The 20,155-nt window shown below is 43.7% G+C and overlaps 1 protein-coding gene across 3 annotated transcripts in view; it reads right to left on the reverse strand.

Moving 5' to 3' along the window:
- Positions 1-20,155, reverse strand: part of CHCHD3 (coiled-coil-helix-coiled-coil-helix domain containing 3) — a 212,663-nt gene that overhangs the window by 64,653 nt on the left and 127,855 nt on the right. The window contains exons 5-6 of one of the 3 annotated variants that reach the window (XM_087935352.1): positions 17,932-17,946; positions 15,221-15,304 (exon numbers count right to left, since the gene is read on the reverse strand). The exons of 1 other annotated variant lie outside the window; for it this stretch is intronic. In XM_087935352.1, coding sequence (XP_087791478.1) covers positions 15,221-15,304; positions 17,932-17,946 — 99 coding nt within the window. The remainder of the gene's footprint in view (positions 1-15,220; positions 15,305-17,931; positions 17,947-20,155) is intronic. One more of the 3 variants, XM_087935353.1, reaches the window with a different exon arrangement.

The raw sequence follows: 20,155 nt of genomic DNA on the forward strand, positions 1-20,155 counted from the left end.
GTGGAAAAAAGAAGCAAGAAGAAACAGCCTTGGATTATTTGGATTATTTGGTGATTTTTGGCTTTTGCATCTAAATGACTAAAACCAATCGGGTGGTTGTTTAAAAGTGTTTAAAATGGCATCACTCTTAGAAGAACTGAAAATGGAACTTAAAAAACGGAAAGAAGATGCACAAGAAGGGAGAGGTTCTTTCGGCTTTGAATTTCAATTCTTAGATATGGAAATCTGGAACTATGAGAAACAACAAGAAACGCTTGCAGAACAAGAAGATCGGGACAAAGAAGAAGCCATCTTTAATGATCAAATAATTTTAAGTAGAGGAAAAAAAGGAAAGGGGGGGAAGAGAGTGAAAGGTTTAAGACTAGAAAAAACAACCAAAAAGAAGAAAAGTTTGAAAGATAAGTATAATATTAGACAGCAACAGAAGAGGGTATTACAAATGAGAGAATTAGAAGTAGAGAGACGAAGGGGTAAAAAGGGGAGGGAGAAGAAGAGGGGGAAGAAGGAAGGAAAAGAAGTTGTAAAAGACAGAAACAAGATATAGAGAAACAGGGAAAATATATAAGGATTGAAACCATAAGCCTGTTTAGAGATAATGGTTAAAAATGTAATTGTAAAAGGGATTCTGCAGAGGTACATAAGATAGCATTGTTATATTACAAATAGAAATAATTTTAGAAAATATGACTAAAATGATGGATAAAATATTCACTGTAATGTAGTGGAATGTTTGTTAATAAATAAATGAATTAAAGTGAATGAGATAATTAAATTAGGAAAGGATGGGAACATTTTAATTATTAATGATTTATAAAAATATAAGTGAGAAATATGAGGAAAAAAGAATTAATTATGGAAAGTTTATAAGTGTTCCCAAGGAAGTATGATATTTAATTGAAAAGAAATGTTAAAAATGTTAAGATTTTAATGAATATTAATGATAGAATTGAATTGGAATGGAATGTGTGATTTATTTACATCTATATATAATCTTTTCTTTTTAAGAATATAGTGTGTATTTTAAGAATGCACCAAGCAGAATTTGATTGGAAGCTATGTATTATATTGAATGCTATAATCTTAATTGAAGCTTAAATAAGAGTTTGAATGGATAAAATTAAAAGATATAAAGGTGTCATACTTCAATTAGTAACTACAGGGGAAAATTTGTTTAATGAGAAAAGATAATATGAAATTGCAACAGGACAGACAAGAGTATAAACATAATGATTTGAATTGAGATGAGATAATTAAAATAAAGTTGAGAAAATTAAAAGAGGGGAAAAACTATGTAGAAAATATAAAACAGTAATAAGATAATGGAATAGAACATAAAAATGAGCATGAAATTGAGTTTGTGTCTGTATGAAGAAGTGATAACCTGGGACCATGCTATTTGCAAAAATAGATGTTTTATTTATATTTTGTTTTTGTGAAAACCCAAATAAAATTTTTTAAAAAAAAAAAAGATACATGTACCCAGATGACACACTGTACAAAGAAAAGTTGGAATGTTTGTTAAATAAAATAAAAAAAGTTTATTATAAAACAAAGGAAACCCAATAACATTCATGGCTACCAGCTGGCCAATTTATAAACAACCCCCCGCAAAAAATGGCACGGAGGGGATGATTTCTGCTCAAAGATACAACTGGGCTGAAAAAAACCTAAGATAGGGTTGGTTTTCCACACTCACCACCATCATCATCGCAGCACGGCCGTGGGTCATGTGATCAAAATTTGGAGGCTTGGCAACTGGCATGTACTTATGATAGTTGGAGTGTCGCATAATCCCCTTCTGCCACCTTCTGACAAGCAAAGTCAAGTGGGAAGCCGGATTCGCTTAACAACCGGGTTACTAAGTGAAGCACTGTGTCAACTCGCAACATATTTCTATGGTCGTTTTAGAGTTGCCAACAGAAAGGGAGGGAGGGAAAGGGGGTTTGAAAGAGCAGTGCAGCAGCTTGGAAATCAAAACCGCATTCCATAAATGTTTTCAAAGATAGTAACTAGGTGACTGAGGTTTCTGCCAAGCAAATATCTAACTAGAGAACATAATTGATGACTCTGGGCTATGGATGTGTCCCATTGGAGAATATGAATTATGCTACACCCAGGGGGTGGGGGAAAACCAGGGTCAAGGGTGACAATGAATGATGCATCTCAGAGTCGGCTACACCCAGGCAGTGCCGGACATGTTAACTCCCAATAAATCCTTTTGAAGTTTTGGAAGTTTGGCTCGAGACTCGTGATTTAAATGGGGGCAACTGCCGGAATCCTGACACACTGTAGTGATTCACAACAATGGTGGCAAGGAAGGGCGTAAAAACGGGGCCAACCCCCACTTAAGAACTGTCTGGCTTAGCGACAGATGTTTCAGGCTCCACTGCGGTCGTAAAGTCGAAGATTACCTGAATTTGGGTCACAGTTTCTCCCCATCCCCCACATCTATGCCCAGGCTAATGCCAGACGTAGAATGTTAACTTCTAATAAATCCTTTTTAGTTTGGGGAGTGTGGCTCGATTTAATTGGGAGTAACTGCCGGAATCCTGACCATCTGAACAAAAAAAAGACCTATTCACCAATCTTATTCTGAGCCCAAACTCACAGCAGATCCATTCTGCCGGACAGAGTAAGTGAAAATAAAAATTACAGGGCAATTGGAAATGCTTGTTAGAACAACACGGTGAAAATTGCCCGGGTTGGATTTACAATCTCCTTTGGGAGGGGAAAAAAAAAATTGGACGCAGATCTCCTGATAAAAGTTTCTGTTTTAGACAAAACGGAATTGCATCAGAACCTTTGTATTCCCAACCAGGCTGCCATTTCTACGACTTGTATATTCTGATTTTTATTTTATTTTTTTAAATCCAGGGCGGATTTTTCTATGAGTTCTTAGACTGGCAAGCTGAAAAGCCAACACGGGGCTGTGTTCCTCTAATTCTGCTACCCTGCAGTTTTTCCACAATGCAACATGAAAGCGAGGAAGCCTTTGCAAACCTAGTTTGCAAGGGGAAATCATTGTTTAAAGCCGGAGAGCCACTTATTCTAAAGAACCTTTTTAATGTAGATCAGAAATTGTAGCACCGCCGAGAGCCGGCCTGAAATTTTAATGGCCACGTTTAACTGAAAGACATGATACATCCGCCTTAAAATAATCTTTCCTTACCCCCCAAAATAATATACATGCATGAATAATGCACAGTTATTCGGGGCAGAAAGCAGCTTTGAGTTTTTATTTGGCTGATTAAGTGACACTTCAACACCACTATTGATCATGGGGAGGGAGATGGAGAGAGAGAGAGATGAATGATGGGATTAACGTTCATTTAACAAAGCAAGTTATCATTAAATGCAGGCGCTCTCTTAACTAGTAGTCACAGCTGGGAAACGTATATTCGGAATTAATAAATGTGGAAAAAGATTTAATAGATTTAAACGGATTTGGAGGCTGAGAGGAGTTTAAAGAGAATTACAAAGTTGGAAGGGACCTTGGGGGTCATCTAGTCCAACCCACTGCTTTCGAACATACACATAAACGTGTGTGAATAAGGATAGATGGATCGCCAGATAGCTTTGCAAAATATATGTGGAGCAAGTGACCTGGAATATCCATGCAAGAAGATGATACCGTAATTAAAAGCGGAGTTAATACCCGCTTTATTTAAAACATGATTTTCCAAGGGTAAAGCGATGAAGCTTAGGATAATTTAAGAAGCAAAAAAACTTGGGAAGTAGAGATGACGCACTTCAAATTATTTTCCCCCACTCAAGCGAGCTTTTCTACAAAGGCAAAAAAAATAACCAAGTTGAAGATATGCCACCATGAATGAAATATTTATTTCAGGTTTTAATGAACCCCTGAAATTAAATAAAATAAATCAATGACATTAAATGTTGGCAATTGTCCAGGATGGTAAAATGATTCTTTTGACTTAGTCAGGGGATTGGACTAGAACAGGGATCTCCAACCTTGGCACCTTTAAGACTTGTGGACTTCAACTCCCAGAATTCCTCAGCCAGCTTTGAAGTCCACAAGTCTTAAAGGTGCCAAGGTTGGAGACCACTGGACTAGAAGACCTCCAAGAACCCTTCCAGCCCATGGATTCTATGATTTAAAGGAAGTGTGACGATATTCCCACAACTTTACAAATGGCCAAAGAAGACACTTGGTTAAGTTCAAGTGTTCCTCCTATGCTTCTGTTTGCACAACCTCACCAATGACGCTTGTCCTTCTAATTCTGGTTCTCTGGTCCAAATTACAGGAAGTCAACTCGACTTTCAACCATTGGTTTAGCGACTGACTCGAAGTTACAACGGCACTGGAAAAAAGTGACCGATTCTCACGCTTATGATAGTCACAGCATCCCCGCGGTCATGTGGTGCAAACTGGTGTGCATGGCCGGCTGGGTGACTTTGGGCCAATCACAATGAGGCTGTGAGTTCTAGTCCTGTCTTAGGGTGGCCAATCACCAGGAGGCGGTGAGTTCTAGTTCCACCTTAGGCATAAAAACCATCTGGGTGACATTGAGTCAATCACCAGGAGACAGTGAGTTCTAGTCCTGCTGAGGCATGAAAGCCAGCTGGGTGACTTTGGGCCAATCACCAGGAGACGGTGAGTTCTAGTCCAGCCTTAGGCATGAAAGCTGATTGGGTGACTTTCGGTCAATCATCAGGAGACGGGGAATTCTAGTCCTCTCTTAGCCATGAAAGCCATCTGGGTGACTTTTGGCCAATCACATTGCAGCTGTGAGTTCTAGTCCCACCTTAGGCATGAAAGCCGTCTGGGTGACTTTCGGCCAATCACAATGAGGCTGTGAGTTCGAATCCTGTCTTAGGCTGGCCAATCACCAGGAGTCGATGAGTTCTAGTTCCACTTTAGGCATAAAAACCATCTGGGTGACATTGAGCCAATCACCAGGAGTCGGTGAGTTCTAGTCCTGCCTGAGGCATGAAAGCTGATTGGGTGACTTTGGGCCAGTCCTCTCTCTTAGCCGAACCCACCTCACAGGGTTGTTGCGAGGAAAAAGGAGAACAAAAGAGCATTAGGTCCGTTCACAGCCTCCTTTATGAAAATAGGGCTGAACACAAATAAATAAATAAAATTTATGTTCATTTTTTCCCCCCATTCTGACAGTCTTGGAAAAGGAACGCCTGGTATCAAAATATGTTAAAAACCTGCATTCGAAAGATGATTTCACAGATAAGCGTTCACCGCCCAAAGGATTCTCTATCTGTCTCTCAGAATCCTATTTTAGCTTATGGAGAAAAATCTCTGTTGATTCATGGAAGGTAAGGGCACCAGTTGCTATTAATCACGGTGGCACCATGCCACCTCGGGCGTCACAGGCTGTTGAATTTCAGTGTGCGGGGAAAACCAAAATAGGACGGAATAAATAGGCTAATATCCCATTTGTGGATTTCTCTCCCCTCCTTCCCCTCCGCCCGGCCCAAAATGTTGCACTAGATAAACCCAAAGTCCAGGAGCTGCTGAATTTTGCAATGCCGCCATCTTCTAAAATGATGACATTTAATTTGACATGAATGCACAGCCCCCCCATGAATAACATCAATAAGCAAGTAGGATGGTAAGATTTGGGGTGTGTTGTTCGGCAACATGTACAGGCAGTCCTCGACTTACAAAGGTTCATTTAGTGACCGTTCAAAGTTACAACGGCACTGTAAAAAGGGACTTAAGATGACCGTTTTTCAGAGTTACCACCTTTGCAACAGCCCCACGATCATGTGATCAAACACTTGGCAGCTGATTCATACTGTGTGTTCCCTGAAAATAAGACCCTGTCTTATATTTTTTGCCACCAAAAAAGGCACCAGGCCTTATTTTCGGGGGGGATGTCATCCACAGACTAACCTCACTTGAGTGCATCGTCCCCGGCCTCCTTTTCACTGTCAGAGGCCTTCAGGAACTATTTCTTCTGCAGCCAGCAAGGCTTTTCTGAAGGCCTCTGCAGCCTTCAGGATCGATCCAGAGCTTCAGTATCAGCTCCAGAGGCCTTCAGGAAAGACTTGCCGGCTGCAGAAGAAATGGGCCGGCAAGGCAGGTGTCGGGATGTGCGAGGCCTGGCTACACCTGTCCAAAGGTAAGTAGTAGGGCAGCTCCACGCCCCCCTCATCCCCACCCTGGCTTAATTTTTACCTGTCCACTCTGGAGTGGGCGGGATCTTAATTAGGGCTTATTTGGGGGTCAGGGCGCACGTGTAAAAATCAAACTAGGACTTACTTTCAGGGCGGGTCATATTTTCAGGGAAATAGGACAGTTACGATGGTTGCAGTGTCCCAGACTCCTATTTATGACCGCTGCAGGGTCACCTGACCCCCTTTTGTATCCTTCTGACAAGCAAAGTCAGATGGAGGGGGAAGTCAGATTCACTTAACAACCAGGTTACCGACTTAACTGCAGCAATGCATTTAATAACGGTGGCAAGAAAGGTCATAAAATGGGGGCGGCGGTGGGCAAAACTCAATTTCCTGAGAGCGAGAACAATTAATGTATCACCAGATACAGAAGCTGTGGGTGCTCCAACAGTGGAGGCTTTTAAGAAGAGATTGGAGAACCGTTTGTCTGAAATGGAATAGGAGTTACTGCTTGAGTAGGGGGTTGGACTAGAAGATCTCAAACACCCCCCTCCAACTTTGTTATCTTGTTCTTCTGGATGGACTCAGTTGTCCCGGTGATGGGGACATTATCCGAAGACCTGAAGGAGAAGATTGGAGACAGATGATCCCCACCATCCTGCCAGAGCTGAAGAAGCTTCTTGGGATGAGAAGTGAAACGTCTTCAAAAAAAAAAAAAACTAGAAGTCCAATTGCCTCCAGAAAAAGCACCTTTGGGACTATCTATCCCCACGATGGCGAACCTATGGCATGCGTGCCACAGGTGGCACACAGAGCCATTTGTGCCCGTACGCGAACCGCAGGCAAACTTTCCTCACTGCGCATGCAAGCGCCTCACAGCTGATTTTCGGCCTCCCAGAGGCTTCAGGAAAGCCTCTGCAGACCGAAAAATAGGCCCATTTTGTCACTTCCTGTATTTCCGGAAATACCAGAAGTGACGAAACGGGCCCAATTTTTTGGCCTGCAAAGGTTGCAGAAGCTTTCCTCAAGCCTCTGGGAGGCCGAAAAAGGCCTCAAACAGGGCAAAAAATCAGCAGGGAGGTGCAGTGCAAGAAAGAGGGCAGGGGGATTGCACACACATGTGCAGGGGGCACGGGGACGCGCATTGCCTTCTGAGTGTTGGTACGTGCACACACACAATTTTTGGCACAGGAGCCCTAAAACGTTAGCCACCACTGATCTATCCATATCGTCACTAAGAGTTAATAGCAATTTGATGGTAACATAATCATTCAAAAAGGGGGACGCGGTGGCTCAGTGGCTAAGAGGCTGAGCTTGTTGGTCAGAATGGTGGGCCGTTCAGCAGTTCGAATCCCTAGCACCGCATAACGGAATGAGCTCCCATTACTTATACCAGCTTCTGCCAACCTAGCAGTTCGAAAGCATGTAAAAAAATGCAAGTAGGAAAATAGGGACCACTTTGGTAGGAAGGGAACAGCGTTCCGTGCGCCTTCGGCATTTAGTCCTGCGGACCACATGACCACGGAGACGTCTTCAGACAGTGCTGGCTCTTTGGCTTTCTAATGTAAATGAGCACTAGAACCAGTAACAACTAGCATGTATGTGCGAGGGGAATCTTTACCTTTAATCATTCAGAAATGTGGAATTCAGCCCAGAGTTAAAAATCAACATCTAACCAAGAATTATAGTTTTTCTCCTGGTTAACCCTACAAACCCTGCCCCAGCCACGAAAAAGAAGAAATTCTCTACAGCCCTACATAATTTATTTCTTTAATTAGACTTAGAGCAAAACTCATCTTAATGCAAGGTAGTTTGATTAAAAACAACATTTTATCATTTCTTTAAAATGTACCAAATCAGGTTCTTTTTTTTTTTTTGGAAAACTTCCAGAGAGAAGCAGCTGCTAACAACGCCCTGCTGTATCTCCTCACAGTTTTGATTAAGAGCAAAGATTGACTCTATTTTATTTTATTTATTGCTCAGCAATTTGTAAAATACCTTGTATTCTGATCACACCACGGTTTTATAATTATCGGTTTTGTTATAATCATGCATTTGTTCCTGATTTCTGGTCTCTAAATAATCTTCTTTTCTAACCGTAATGAAGTTTATTGAGACGGAGGCAGGACCTCAAACGAAAGCTTAACAATTTGCCTTCGTTCGTGAAAAACAAACCGGTTTGGGGAAGAGCCAAAGCAATTAACAGAAACCAACCTATCTCCAAAATCGCCAGGAAACCAGCCAGATTCCTGCCTGACTGGAGTGGGGCCTTTCGTAAAACCTGGATTAACCTGGCCCCCAAAAAACAGCTTTTTCTCATGGCCTCGTTCCCGTAGGAGTCAGATGCCCGTGGAAAACACAAATTGAATCTGCCAAGTTGACTGACTGGGACAAAAGGACCAAATCCTTCAGGGATAGTCCTAAAATGGCGGAAACAAGGTTAGTGGTGCACGCGAAGAACCTATTCCCACAAGTGGAACAGAGGGAGGAACGTTATTCAGCATCTCAAGGACAGCCGGAAATTAAATGTGGGGTCCTCGGAGCTCTCTTGAGCTTGGCTGTTTTTCTTGTGGACATTTTGCCACCAACCTTGGTAGCATCATCAGTGCTAGAAGGGAAGGAGGCGTGTTTTCTGTTTATGTAGTAGTGCGGTGATGAGGGCGAACCTATGGCACGCGAGCCCCAGCCAAACTTACCTGCACTGCACATGCGTGTGCCTCCCAGCTGATTTTCGGCCTGTTTGAGGCCGTTTTCGGGAGGCTCGAGGGAAGCCAGGAGGCTGAAAAACGGGCCTTCCGAAAATACCAGAAGGGCCGAAACGAGCCCATTTTCAGCCTCCTGAGGCTGCAGAGGCTCTCCTCGAACCTCTGGGACGGTGAAAACAGCTTCAAACAGGCTAAAAATGAGCTGGGAGGCGCATGCATGCGCAGTGCAGGTAAGGGGGCGGGGGTGTTGCGCGCGCATGCACGGGGACAGGGGGCATGGCATTGTGGGTGCTGGCACGCGCGAATGCATTATCGTGCGTGCATAAGGTTTTGGCACACCACAACAAAAAGGTTCCAACATCACTATACTAGTAGTTTGTCCTGTCAATGTTTGGGAGGGTGTTCTTGGTGGTTTCTTGATTAAGCTGTTATTTACTGTTTGTCTGAGAACCAAAAACATCCAAAAAGGGATCAAAAAGACCAGAACACATCCTACTTAACCCCCAGATAAGCCGGAATTAACACCAGAATTAAAACTAGACCAACAATCAAGAAGTAAGCAATACTCCAATCAAGGAACTGCCACCTCAGACAAACAACCAAACCAGTGGTGGGATTCAAAAAAAATTTTTTTTACCACTGGTTCTGTGGGTGTGGCTTGGTGAGTATGCTTTGCACGCGCGCAGAGGGCTTGCTACTGACTTTCTCCTGCAATCCTGTACTCTCCCTGTGTGTACAACAGCTGACGCGTGGCAATCCGCTGTACCGCGCGAAGTAGCTGAGCTTCAAAACCAGGAAATAAAGGTCAAACTAAAGAGTTGGAAGAGAACCGGTTCGCTCACAGATGATCCTTGGAGCTACCGGTTCAAGTGAACCGGGGCGAACCGGTAGAATATGACCCTGAACCAAACGGCCGACTCAAGGAAGCAACATCCAACTCAAGGAACCACCCAAGAAGAAAACGGCAATCCCGCCAACAGTGACAAAGCAATTCACTTGTATATAAGCAGAGAGCAAAACCCCACTCCCTTCTAACACTGAGGATGTTACCTAGTTGGGTCATGAAACGTCTGCAAAGAAACTACAAAGCTCAGAGAGCACCAAGGACTCCATAGTCATTCTTGTTGTCGTCCTCCTCCTCTTCTCTGCACATACCCCGCTCCCTTCTAACACTGATGATGTTACCTAGTTGGGTCATGAAACGTCTGCAAGGAAACTACAAGGCTCAGAGACCATCAAGTGCCCTACTGTCCTTTTTTTCCTCCTCCTCCTCCTCCTCTCCACAAACTCCACTCCCTTCTAACATTGATGATGTTACCTAGTTGGGTCATGAAATGTCTCCAAGAAAACCACCACACTCAGAGAACACCAAGGGCCGCACAGTTCAACTCTGAGCTACAAATATTCATTTGTATCGATGAAACACCTGTGCTGATTTGACGTCCTTCCCAAATTTGCTAGTTCAGAAAACGCCTGGGTGTATTTCGAGATGGAAGAGTACACCTGCCATTGGTTGGGTTTATTGATTTCATGCATGGGGTTTTGCCAGGTATTATGGATTAAGGCTGCGCGCCTTAATCATTATGTGTGTGTCTGTTCTACAGCACAGAACATTTTTCCCATGAAAAGAATGCCGGCAGTTACATTAAGCTTCTGCACCGTATCTTAAATCCTATTACACAGGGGTTTTGCAGCCCAATATCTTTGGATTCGCCAACAGACAGGAGCCTGCTATCCATATTATTTCCCATTTCTTTCTGTATGTCTCTGTCTTTCTTTCTGTCTCTCTCCCTTTGTCTCTGTCTCTGTCTCTGTCTCTCTCTCTGTGTCTCTTTCTCTCTCTGTGTGTCTCTTTTAAACCACAGCCAATTTCAGCTGCCAAAGGACCGACCCGTGGGAAGGGTTTTCTTTTAAAACCAGATCTCTCAGATCTGCAAACAGCGGATGATCCGCTGAACAGCAATGGCTCTTAATTATGCACATTCTCGGCTATAGATTTGAAACACGGGCAGGGTGTTGCGTTTCATGGGCCCGCTTCTGAACCATGCCAGGCGACGGTGGTGGGTAGGAGAGGGAAGATAATACTCCGTATAATGACAGGTTGTCGCTTTTTCTTCAATTTTTAGCACTGGCAACAAAACTGTCGCGACACAGAAGAATGATGGGAAGATCCGGGGGTCTTTTGCTGAGATCTCCTGCTGGATGAAAAACGTACAGTCTCATTCTCCGCGTCTTCGTTATTCCAGTCTATTCGCTCATAGATTTGCCATTTTCTACTCAAGGGTGGCAATTAAGTCACTATGAGCTTCAAATACTGTACATTACAACCAGTTTTGTGTGTGTGTGTGTGTGTGAGAGAGAGAGAGAGAGAGAGAGTGTTTCTTCTGGCTGTCAGCTAGCTGGTTTTCATTCAACCGGACGGAAAAGCAAAGCCAACAATCGCTTCCTGGGCCATTGGCAACTGGGCTTTCTGGTTTCTCTTTGAAGGCGTTTCGCTTCTCATCCAAGAAGGTTCTTCAGCTCTGACTGGATGGGGGGGAATGGAAGGATTGACACTCCTTGCAGACTGCTGGTCATTTGCATCCTTTTAGCGGGTCATTGAGATTCTTCTAAACCTCCAAGTGGTCTCAACAACCCTCTAAAAGGGTGCAAATGACCAGCTGTCTGTAAGGAATATCAATCCTTCCATTCCCCACCATCCAGTCAGAAGGCTCCACACCCTTTTGCACCACTCAGGTGACTCTGAGGACACAGATAAACCTCCAAGTGGCCTCAATGAGCCTCTAAAAGGATGCAAATGACCAGCTGTCTGCAAGGAGTATAAATCCTTCCATTCCCCACCATCCAGTCAGAAGGTTCCACACACTTTTGCACCACTCAGGTGACCCTGAGGACACAGGTAAACCTCAGGTGGCCTCAATGAGCCTCTAAAGAATGCAAATGACCAGCTGTTTGCAAGCAGTATAAATCCTTCCAATCCCCACCATCCAGTCAGAAGGCTCCACACCCATTTGCACCACTCAGGTGACTCTGAGGACACAGATAAACCTCCAAGTGGCCTCAACGACTCTCTAAAAGGATGCAAATGACCAGCTGTTTGCAAGGAGTATAAATCCTTCCATTCCCCACCACCCAGTCAGAAGGCTCCACACCCATTTGCACCATTCAGGTATGACCCTGAGGACACAGATAAACCTCCAAGGGGCCTGAACAACCCTCTAAAAAGGAAGCAAATGACTAGTTCTGTCTGCAAGGAATATCAATCCTTCCGTTCCCACCATCCAGTCAGAGCTGAAGAAACCTTCTTGGACGAGAAGCAAAACGTCTTCAAAGGAAAACCAGAAAGTCCAGTGGCCTCCTGAAAAAAGCACCTTTGGGACAAACCATGACCTGGAGGACTGAGAATCTCCGTAGACATTCCTGGGCCACTGGGCCAATTTTTGAATGTTCTTGAGGCCTGCTGTGAGGTTGGGCTGAATGGAGAGGACCAGCTCAAATTTTCTTGTGGTCTGAGGGGAGAAGGTCCCTTCGGCCCTGAGGAATGAATCTTCTTGGGAACCCAATATGGGTGCTCGTAGATAATGAGGTTGTAGCCGGAATAGCTCTGCTACAGGTAGTCCTCAATTTACAACGATAAATGGTACACTTGTACAGATAGAATATTTGGAGTTCGGATTGGAACTATGAGGTCCTTGAGGTTATGTCAGTGTGCTGCTAATGTTACCTAGTTGGGTAATGAAACGTCTGCAAGGAAACCACCAAGCTCAGAGAACAACAAGGACTCCACAGCTGCTTCTCCTCATCCTTTCTCTTCCACCTCCTCCTCCTCCTCCTCTACTCCGTTCTAATACTGATAATGCTAATATTGATGATGTCACCTAGTTGGCTAATGAAACGCCTGCCAGAAAACCACCAACCTCAGAGAGCACCAAGGACCCCACAGTTCTTCGCATCTTCCTTCTTCTTCCTTTCTGTACCACCTTCAACTCCTCTCCACAACCCCCACCCCCTTCTAGCACTCCTGACGTTGCCTAGTTGGGTAATGAAACTTCTTCAAGAAAACTACCAAGCTCAGAGAGCACCAAGGACCCCACAGTTGTTGTCCCCTTTTGTTTCAGCTGATCTAGCAGCTCTGTGCATACACGCACTGGGAACAGGCTCCCCTAACTCCTCTGCCTAGCTGCTGCGCTCCAAAGGCTCCGGAGGCAGCATCCCAGATCGTCCTGGCCCCATCTCTGCATCGGACGCAGGACCATTGCCTGAGTCTTCTCCAGACTCCCGGACTGGACCCCGTTCTTCCCCACTGTCCGGTTCCGCTACCGTCTGCACAGGCTGCCAGTGAACCACAACAGATAGCTCAGGGAATCTGGGAGTTGAAGTCGACAAGTCTTAAACCTGCCAAGTTTGAAGACCCTTGCTCTAGAACCTCAGCTTTCTTAGAAGATAAGGTGAGTTGTGAATAGCCAGCGATGACCAAGGCGCAGCTACCGTGTTCCAAGGAAGCAAAGAATTTATCACAATTCAATCAGTGCAGTTGCAGCTAGCTCCAAATGTCAATATAATAATAATAATAATAATAATAATAATAATAATAATAGCAGCAATAATAGCAATAATAGCAATAACAATAATAATATCAAAATTAATTATTCATCATCCTCATCGTGCAAAGAAGGCGAAGAAATGATCGATCATGTTCTCAGCTCCTGCAAGAGAACAGTTTCCATCTTCCGACCATTACCTGTAACAGTGCAGGTAGTCAACTTACGACCAGCCCCCAACTTCAGTCACTAAGTGAGACATGTGTTGAGTGAGTTTTGCCCTCTTTTACAACCTTTCTCACTTCAGTTGCTAAGCGAATCACTGCAGTTGTTAAATGAGCAACAGGGTTGGCTTCCCCGTTTTTCACAGTTATGACCTTTGCAGCATCCAGACTCATATTTATGACGGTTACAGTCTCCTGGGTTCATTCGATCCCTTTTTGCTGACTAGCGAAGTCAGTGAGGGGGGGAAACCAGATTCACTTAACGACTGGGCTGCTAACTTTACCAACCGCCGTGATTCACTTAACAACCAAGGCAAGGAAGGTCCTAAAATGGGGCAAAACTCCTTTAACAAACGTCTCGCTCAACAACAGAAATGTTGGGGTTCCGTTGCGGTTGTAAGCCGAGGACTGCCGGTAATAAATACCCTTTTTTTCTCCCTGCCTGATCCAACAAAATATCAATTCCGTGTTTACATCTCCAAGTGAAAAGGAACTCTCTCTTGTAAAGATCTTGTAAAGACTTTTTAAAAGACTTTTGATTCACATTTGGAAAGCTGCCAGGAGCCAGAGTTCTTGTGCTGGGTAAATATCTGATTTTTGTAAAACAGGGTTTCTATTTTTCCATGCGCATGAAATGTTGAAGTATTATTTTCAAGGGGACAAAAAAAAAATCGCACTAACGTTTGGGGAGATATATATATATATTTTTTGCTCCTTGTAGCTAATCTACGAAGCTGCAGCATACGCTGAAATTCATTTAACGTATTGTAGGAACAATGAGTTTCTGACAGGCTGCTTCCCGGCAACACGTTTTCGTTCCCCACCTTCCTCGTGTTGTTTTAAAATCTTCCTTTTTAAAAAAAAAAAAAAAAGCAACATAGCTTAACACGAGAGCCAGAGGAAGCATTCGGCGGAAAACCCGTAAATGATCATCTGTGGGATTTCACACCACTTTCGTAAAGTTCTGTTATTCTGTTCGATTAGCGCACAGCAAACGGGAAGGCGGCTCTTCCACTTTCTATCGGTGGCCTCGAGTGCTTGAAGACTCTTTACGACCACAGCGCCCCCCGCCAAATTTTAAAAGGTTATCAAATCAGTGGGTCCACAAGAATGACTTGATGTATGACCGTCACGACTTAAGGACTGAGGTGAGCAGGCTTCATTACGAGTCTGAGGCCGGGTCGTGGTGTATGTTGAAGACTCTTTACGGGGGGGCAGAGGCCCCGCCTAATTTTAAAGTTCAAATCGTGGGTCCAGGGGGGGGGGGTCAAGACTGAGTGACTACCCTTAAGGTGTTTTGTGTTTTGGTTTTTTAAGTTAGAAAAAAAAAATGGCACCAGGCCTTCCACCGAGATAATTCCCATCTTTCGCTCCCGTTTGCGCATAAACACACACACACACACACACACACAGAGTGATTCCTGAAAGAGGAAACGGTTCAGTTTATGGTTAAAGGCGGCTGAGAAACGTGTTTTAAAGGGTCGGTTCTTTCTGCAGTCGGCAAACCGGGACAGGTAGAGAGGTCCTCAGCTGGCCCAGGTCAGAGGTTTCTTCCCATCAGTTCTGTGCATTTAAAAGCAGAAGGGGGAAAAACTCTATCATGCCTTCCCGGCAAAGCCCCCCTCTAGGAAAAGCCGAAGGAAAACTCGCTCACCCTCTCTTCCAGGCGGTTCAGCTGCTCCTTGTAGTAAGTCTCGTGTTTCTTCAGCTCCTTTTCCTTTTCTTCTAGCTGTTTGGCCTGGAGAGGAGAGGTTGAGGTTGAGGAGAAGCGAGGAGGGAAAGGGAGAGGTGAAAGGAAGAAGAATGGAAGGAAAGGAGGAGAGAGAAGGGAGGGTGGAAGAAGAATGGAAGGAGAGGGAAGAGAGAAGAGAAGGAAGGGAAGAGAAGAGAGAGATGGAAGAAGAATGGAAGGAGAAGAGAAGAGAAGAGAAGAGAAGAGAGAGAAGAGAAGAGAAGAGAGAGAGAAGAGAAGGAGGGAGAGATGGAAGGAAGAGATGGAAGAAGAATGGAAGGAGAGGAGAAGAGAGGAGGGAGAGGAGGGAAGAGAAAGAGAGAGGTGGAAAAAGAACGGAAGGAAAGGAGAAGAGAAGGGAGGGAAGAGAAGAGAGAGATGGAAGGAAGAAGAATGGAAGGAGAGAAGAAGAGAAGAGAAGGAGGGAGAGATGGAAGAAGAATGGGAAGAGAAGAGAAGAAAAGAGAAGGAGGGAGAGATGGAAGGAAGAGATGGAAGAACAATGGAAGGAGAGGAGAAGAGAGAAGGGAGGGGAGGGAAGAGAAAGAGAGAGGTGGAAGAAGAACGGAAGGAAAGGGGAAGAGAAGGGAGGGAAGAGAAAGAGAGAGATGGAAGGAAGAAGAATGGAAGGAGAGAAGAAGAGAAGAGAAGGAGGGAGAGATGGAAAGAAGAATGGAAGAAGAGAAGGAAGAGAAGAGAAGAGAAGGAGGGAGAGATGGAAGGAAGAGATGGAAGAAGAATTGAAGGAGAGAAGACAAGAGAAGGAGCGAGAGATGGTAGGAAGAAGAATGGGAGGAGAGAAGAGAGAGAAGAGAAGGAGGAAGAGAAAGAGAGAGATGGAAGGAAGAAGAATGGAAGGAGATAAGAGGAGGAGAGATGGAAGGAAGAGATAGAAGAAGAATGGAAGAAGAGAAGAGAAGGAGGGAGAGATAGAAGGAAGAATGGAAGGAGAGGAGAAGAGAAGAGAAGGAGGGAGAGATAGAAGGAAGAATGGAAGGAGAGAAGAAGAAGAGAAGAGAAGAGAAGAGAAGAGAAGAGAAGGGGGGAGAGATGGAAGAAGAATGGAAGAAGAGAAGAGAAAAGAAGAAGGAAGAGATGGAAGGAAGAAGAATGAAAGGAAAGAGGAGAGAAGAGAAGAGAACAAAATAAGAGAGAGAGAGAGAAAAAAAACATAAGATGAAGAACAGCCAAGTTCCAGTAAAATCAACATTTAGTATCAATTCTGCCCAAAATGTTTTATGCAGCGATTGAAACCTGCAGGTTTTCTTTTATTTGGCCCCAGTAGGATATTCCTACAATCATGATTGGCAATTGAGGAAATCAAGGGCTCAGCCCATTGTATAGATAGTCTCGACTTACGACCACAACCGAGCTGCAAATTTCTGTATCTGAGAGAGACGTGTGTGAAGTGAGCTTTGCTCCATTTCACCAACCTCCTTGCCACCGTCGTTAAGTGAAACACTGCCATTGCTAAAAGTTAACCACACGGCTATTAAGTGAATCAGGTTTCCCCCACTGACTTCGCTCATCAGAAGGTCCCAAAAAAGGAGGGGATATCAGGTGACCTCGGGACACTGGAACCCGTCGTAAAGGCGAGTCAGCGGCGGAATTTTGATCAGGTGACTGTGGGAATGCTGAAACGGTCGTAAGCGTGAGAAACGGTGCCGTTGTAACTTCGGTCACTAAATGAACTGTTGTAAGTTGAAGACTGACCTGTACAACAAACTCATTCACAAAAAGATAGAAAATGGACGGCAGAAAAAAAATATGCCCTTTGAGTTTTTGAGCTTTCTTTCTTTCTTTTTTCTTCCTTTCTTTTCCTCTTTCTTTTTCCTCCTTTCTTTCTTTCTTTCTTTCTTTCTTTCTTTCTTTCTTTCTTTCTTTCTTTCTTTCTGTTTCTTTCTTCCTTCCTTCCTTCCTTCCTTCCTTCTCTCTTTATTTCTTTCTTCTTCTTTTCTTTCTTTTTCTTTCTTTCTTTCTTTTTCTTTCCTTTCTTTCTTTCCTTTCTTTCCCTCTCCTTCCTTCCTTCCTCTTCCCTCTTCCTTCCTTTCTCCTCTTCCATCCATCCTTTCTTCTTCCTCCCTCCCTCTTCCTCTCCCTCTTCCATCCATCCTTCTTCTTCTTCCTCTCTCCCTCTTCCATCCATCCTTTCTTCTTCCTCCCTCTCTCTTCCCTCCATCCTTTCTTTCTTCCTTCCTTCCATATTCTTTTTACTAACGTACGGCTGTGAAAGTTGGATTATAAGGAAGTCTGAGCACTGAAGAATTGAGGCTTTTGAATCGTGAGGCTTCGAGAAAATTCTTTTTGAGAGTCCCTTGGGCTGCAAGCAGATCCAATCAGCCGATCCTAAAGGATATCAACCCTGGCCGTCTACCCTGAAGCGGAAGCTCAAAAATGCTTTGGCCATGTTGGGAAAGACGGGAGGCCAAAACGAGAAGCGGACGGCACAGGGGATGCTTAGATAGGGTCACAAATGCAGTGAATATGGATCTATCCAAACTCTGGGAGACCCTGGAGAATGGGGACCCTCGTATGCTGTGATCCAGGGGGCCACAAAGGACTGAACACACAACTCAGCAACTGAACAACGATGACAACAAAAATCCCATTTGCTCCCAATTTCGACTTCTTACCTTGCATTCCATTTCCTGGAAGCATGCAAATAAATGCAGAACACAAAGCCGTCAGTTTACACTCTACGACAAGTTAGGTATAAAACGAAAGTGTTACACAAACAAGACCTCTCACAATAAAAGGTACATTCCCCCCCTCCCCCCCAAAAAAAATTTGTGGAGCTTCTTGCTCGAAATCACATTTAATCCCTGAATGAGCTGCTAGAATGACTTAAAGTCCTGCTGTGTAATGGGCCTCCGTTGATCTTTGGGGACAGGAAAAAAAAAGGCAGGGACACAGATTCACATACACAACACAAAATAATTACTAAGAAAACGCTGAGATGTTATGAAATTTGGGGTGAAAACAAAGAAGGGTGTGCTTTGGACTGCCAAACCTCATAAGATGTTGGCAATGTTGTCTAAATTTCTCTCTCTCTCTCTGTCTCTGTGTGTGTGTGTGTATATTTGTTTTCTATATATATTTTCTTAAGTTTTCGCGGGTACTTACATGTATGGCATTCAGCTTTGTTCGGGTATTTTCCCACGTCATTGTAGTTGTGCTTTTAAAGTTGCTGAAACGTTGCTACAACTTTAAAAGCACAACTACAATGACATGGGAAAATACCCGAACAAAGCTGTATGCCATATACATACATACATACATACATACATACATACATACATACATACATACATACACACACACACACACACACACACACACACACATAACCACCTATCTTCCCATCTACTACCTACCTACCTTTCTACCTACTCTGTCTATCTATTTCTATCTTTATATCTATCTATTGATCCATCCATCCATCCATCCATCCACCGATAGATAGATAGATAGATAGACAGACAGACAGAGATATGTGTGTACGTGTATGTGTATATGTTTACATTTTTATTTATTAATTCAATAGCCATAGACTAAAAGCCTATGAACAACAGTGAAAATTATAAAATATTTTAGAGAAAGAAAGGCCATGGAGGGTGCTGAGTTTTGAAACTGACGTACATCTTAAAGATTAAATATGACCCAAAACAAGTTTAGTAGAAACTTTCATGGCTGATAAACTCCTATATACAGATTAATACAGGAGGATGAGCGAATATGGCCTCTTTGCCACCTGTGGACTTCAACTCCCAGAATTCCTGAGCCAGCTCAGGAACTCTGGGAGTTGAAGTCCACAAGTCGTAAGGGGGGCCATAGCTGCCCATCCCTGGATTAAGAGAAGAGGCCACAGAAGTCAAAGAAGGAATCTATATGCTATTATTGAGAATCTGAAATAAAAAAAGTATCGTATGCATTTATCTATTTTGGAAAAATGAGGAGTAATCTGAGTGAAATTGAAAATAAAGATCAGGGCTAATAACCATCAACTAATGTTCGTTCACTATTCCACAGTTCGGAAGTCAAGACGAGTCACGATCCTTTCAAATCGTCTTGCAAACATCTCGTTTCTCATCTAGGTAACATCATCAATTTGGAAGGATGTGGGGAGAGGAAGATGTGGCGATGAAGGCTGTGAGCTCGGTTATTTTCCTGCAGACGTCTCATTACCCATCTAGGTAACATCATCAGTGTTAGAAGGGAAAGGGGTTTGCTTTGTGTTTCTACACAAGGGGCTTGCGTTACCAGTGCTGGTGGGAGTGGGCTGCTATGTTGTATAGAGTATAATATATGTTGCATCAAATTCCACTCCTTTCTAGCACCGATAATGTGACCTAGATGGGTCATGAGACGTCTGCAAGAAACCCACCAAGCTCAGAGAACAGTAAAGACTCTGCAGTTCAACCCTGGTCCCACAGTTGTTGTTGTTGTTGTTGTTGTTGTTGTTCTTCTTCTTCTTCTTCTTCTTCTTCTTCTTCTTCTTCTTCTTCTTCTTCTTCTTCTTCTTCTTCTTCTTCTTCTTCTTCTTCTTCTTCTTCTTCTTCTTCTTCTTCTTCTTCTTCTTCTTCTTCTTCTTCTTCTTCTTCTTCTTCTTCTTCTTCTTCTTCTTCTTCTTCTTCTTCTTCTCCTTCTCCTCCTCCTCCTCCTCCCCCTCCTCCTCCTCCTCCTCCTCTCTTTTCTAGCACTGATGAAGTTACCTAGTTGGGTCATGAAACGTCTGCAAGAAAACCACCCAGCTCAGAGAGCAGTAAAGACCTGGATCAACCCTGGATCTACAGTTGTTTGCTTCCTCCTCCTCCTCCTCCTCCTCCCTTCTTCTCTCCACTAACCCCATTCCCTTTT

The sequence above is a fragment of the Pseudonaja textilis genome, chromosome 5 (assembly GCF_049901715.1).
Source record: "Pseudonaja textilis isolate UNSWEBS1 chromosome 5, rPseTex1.2, whole genome shotgun sequence".
NCBI lineage: Eukaryota > Metazoa > Chordata > Lepidosauria > Squamata > Elapidae > Pseudonaja > Pseudonaja textilis.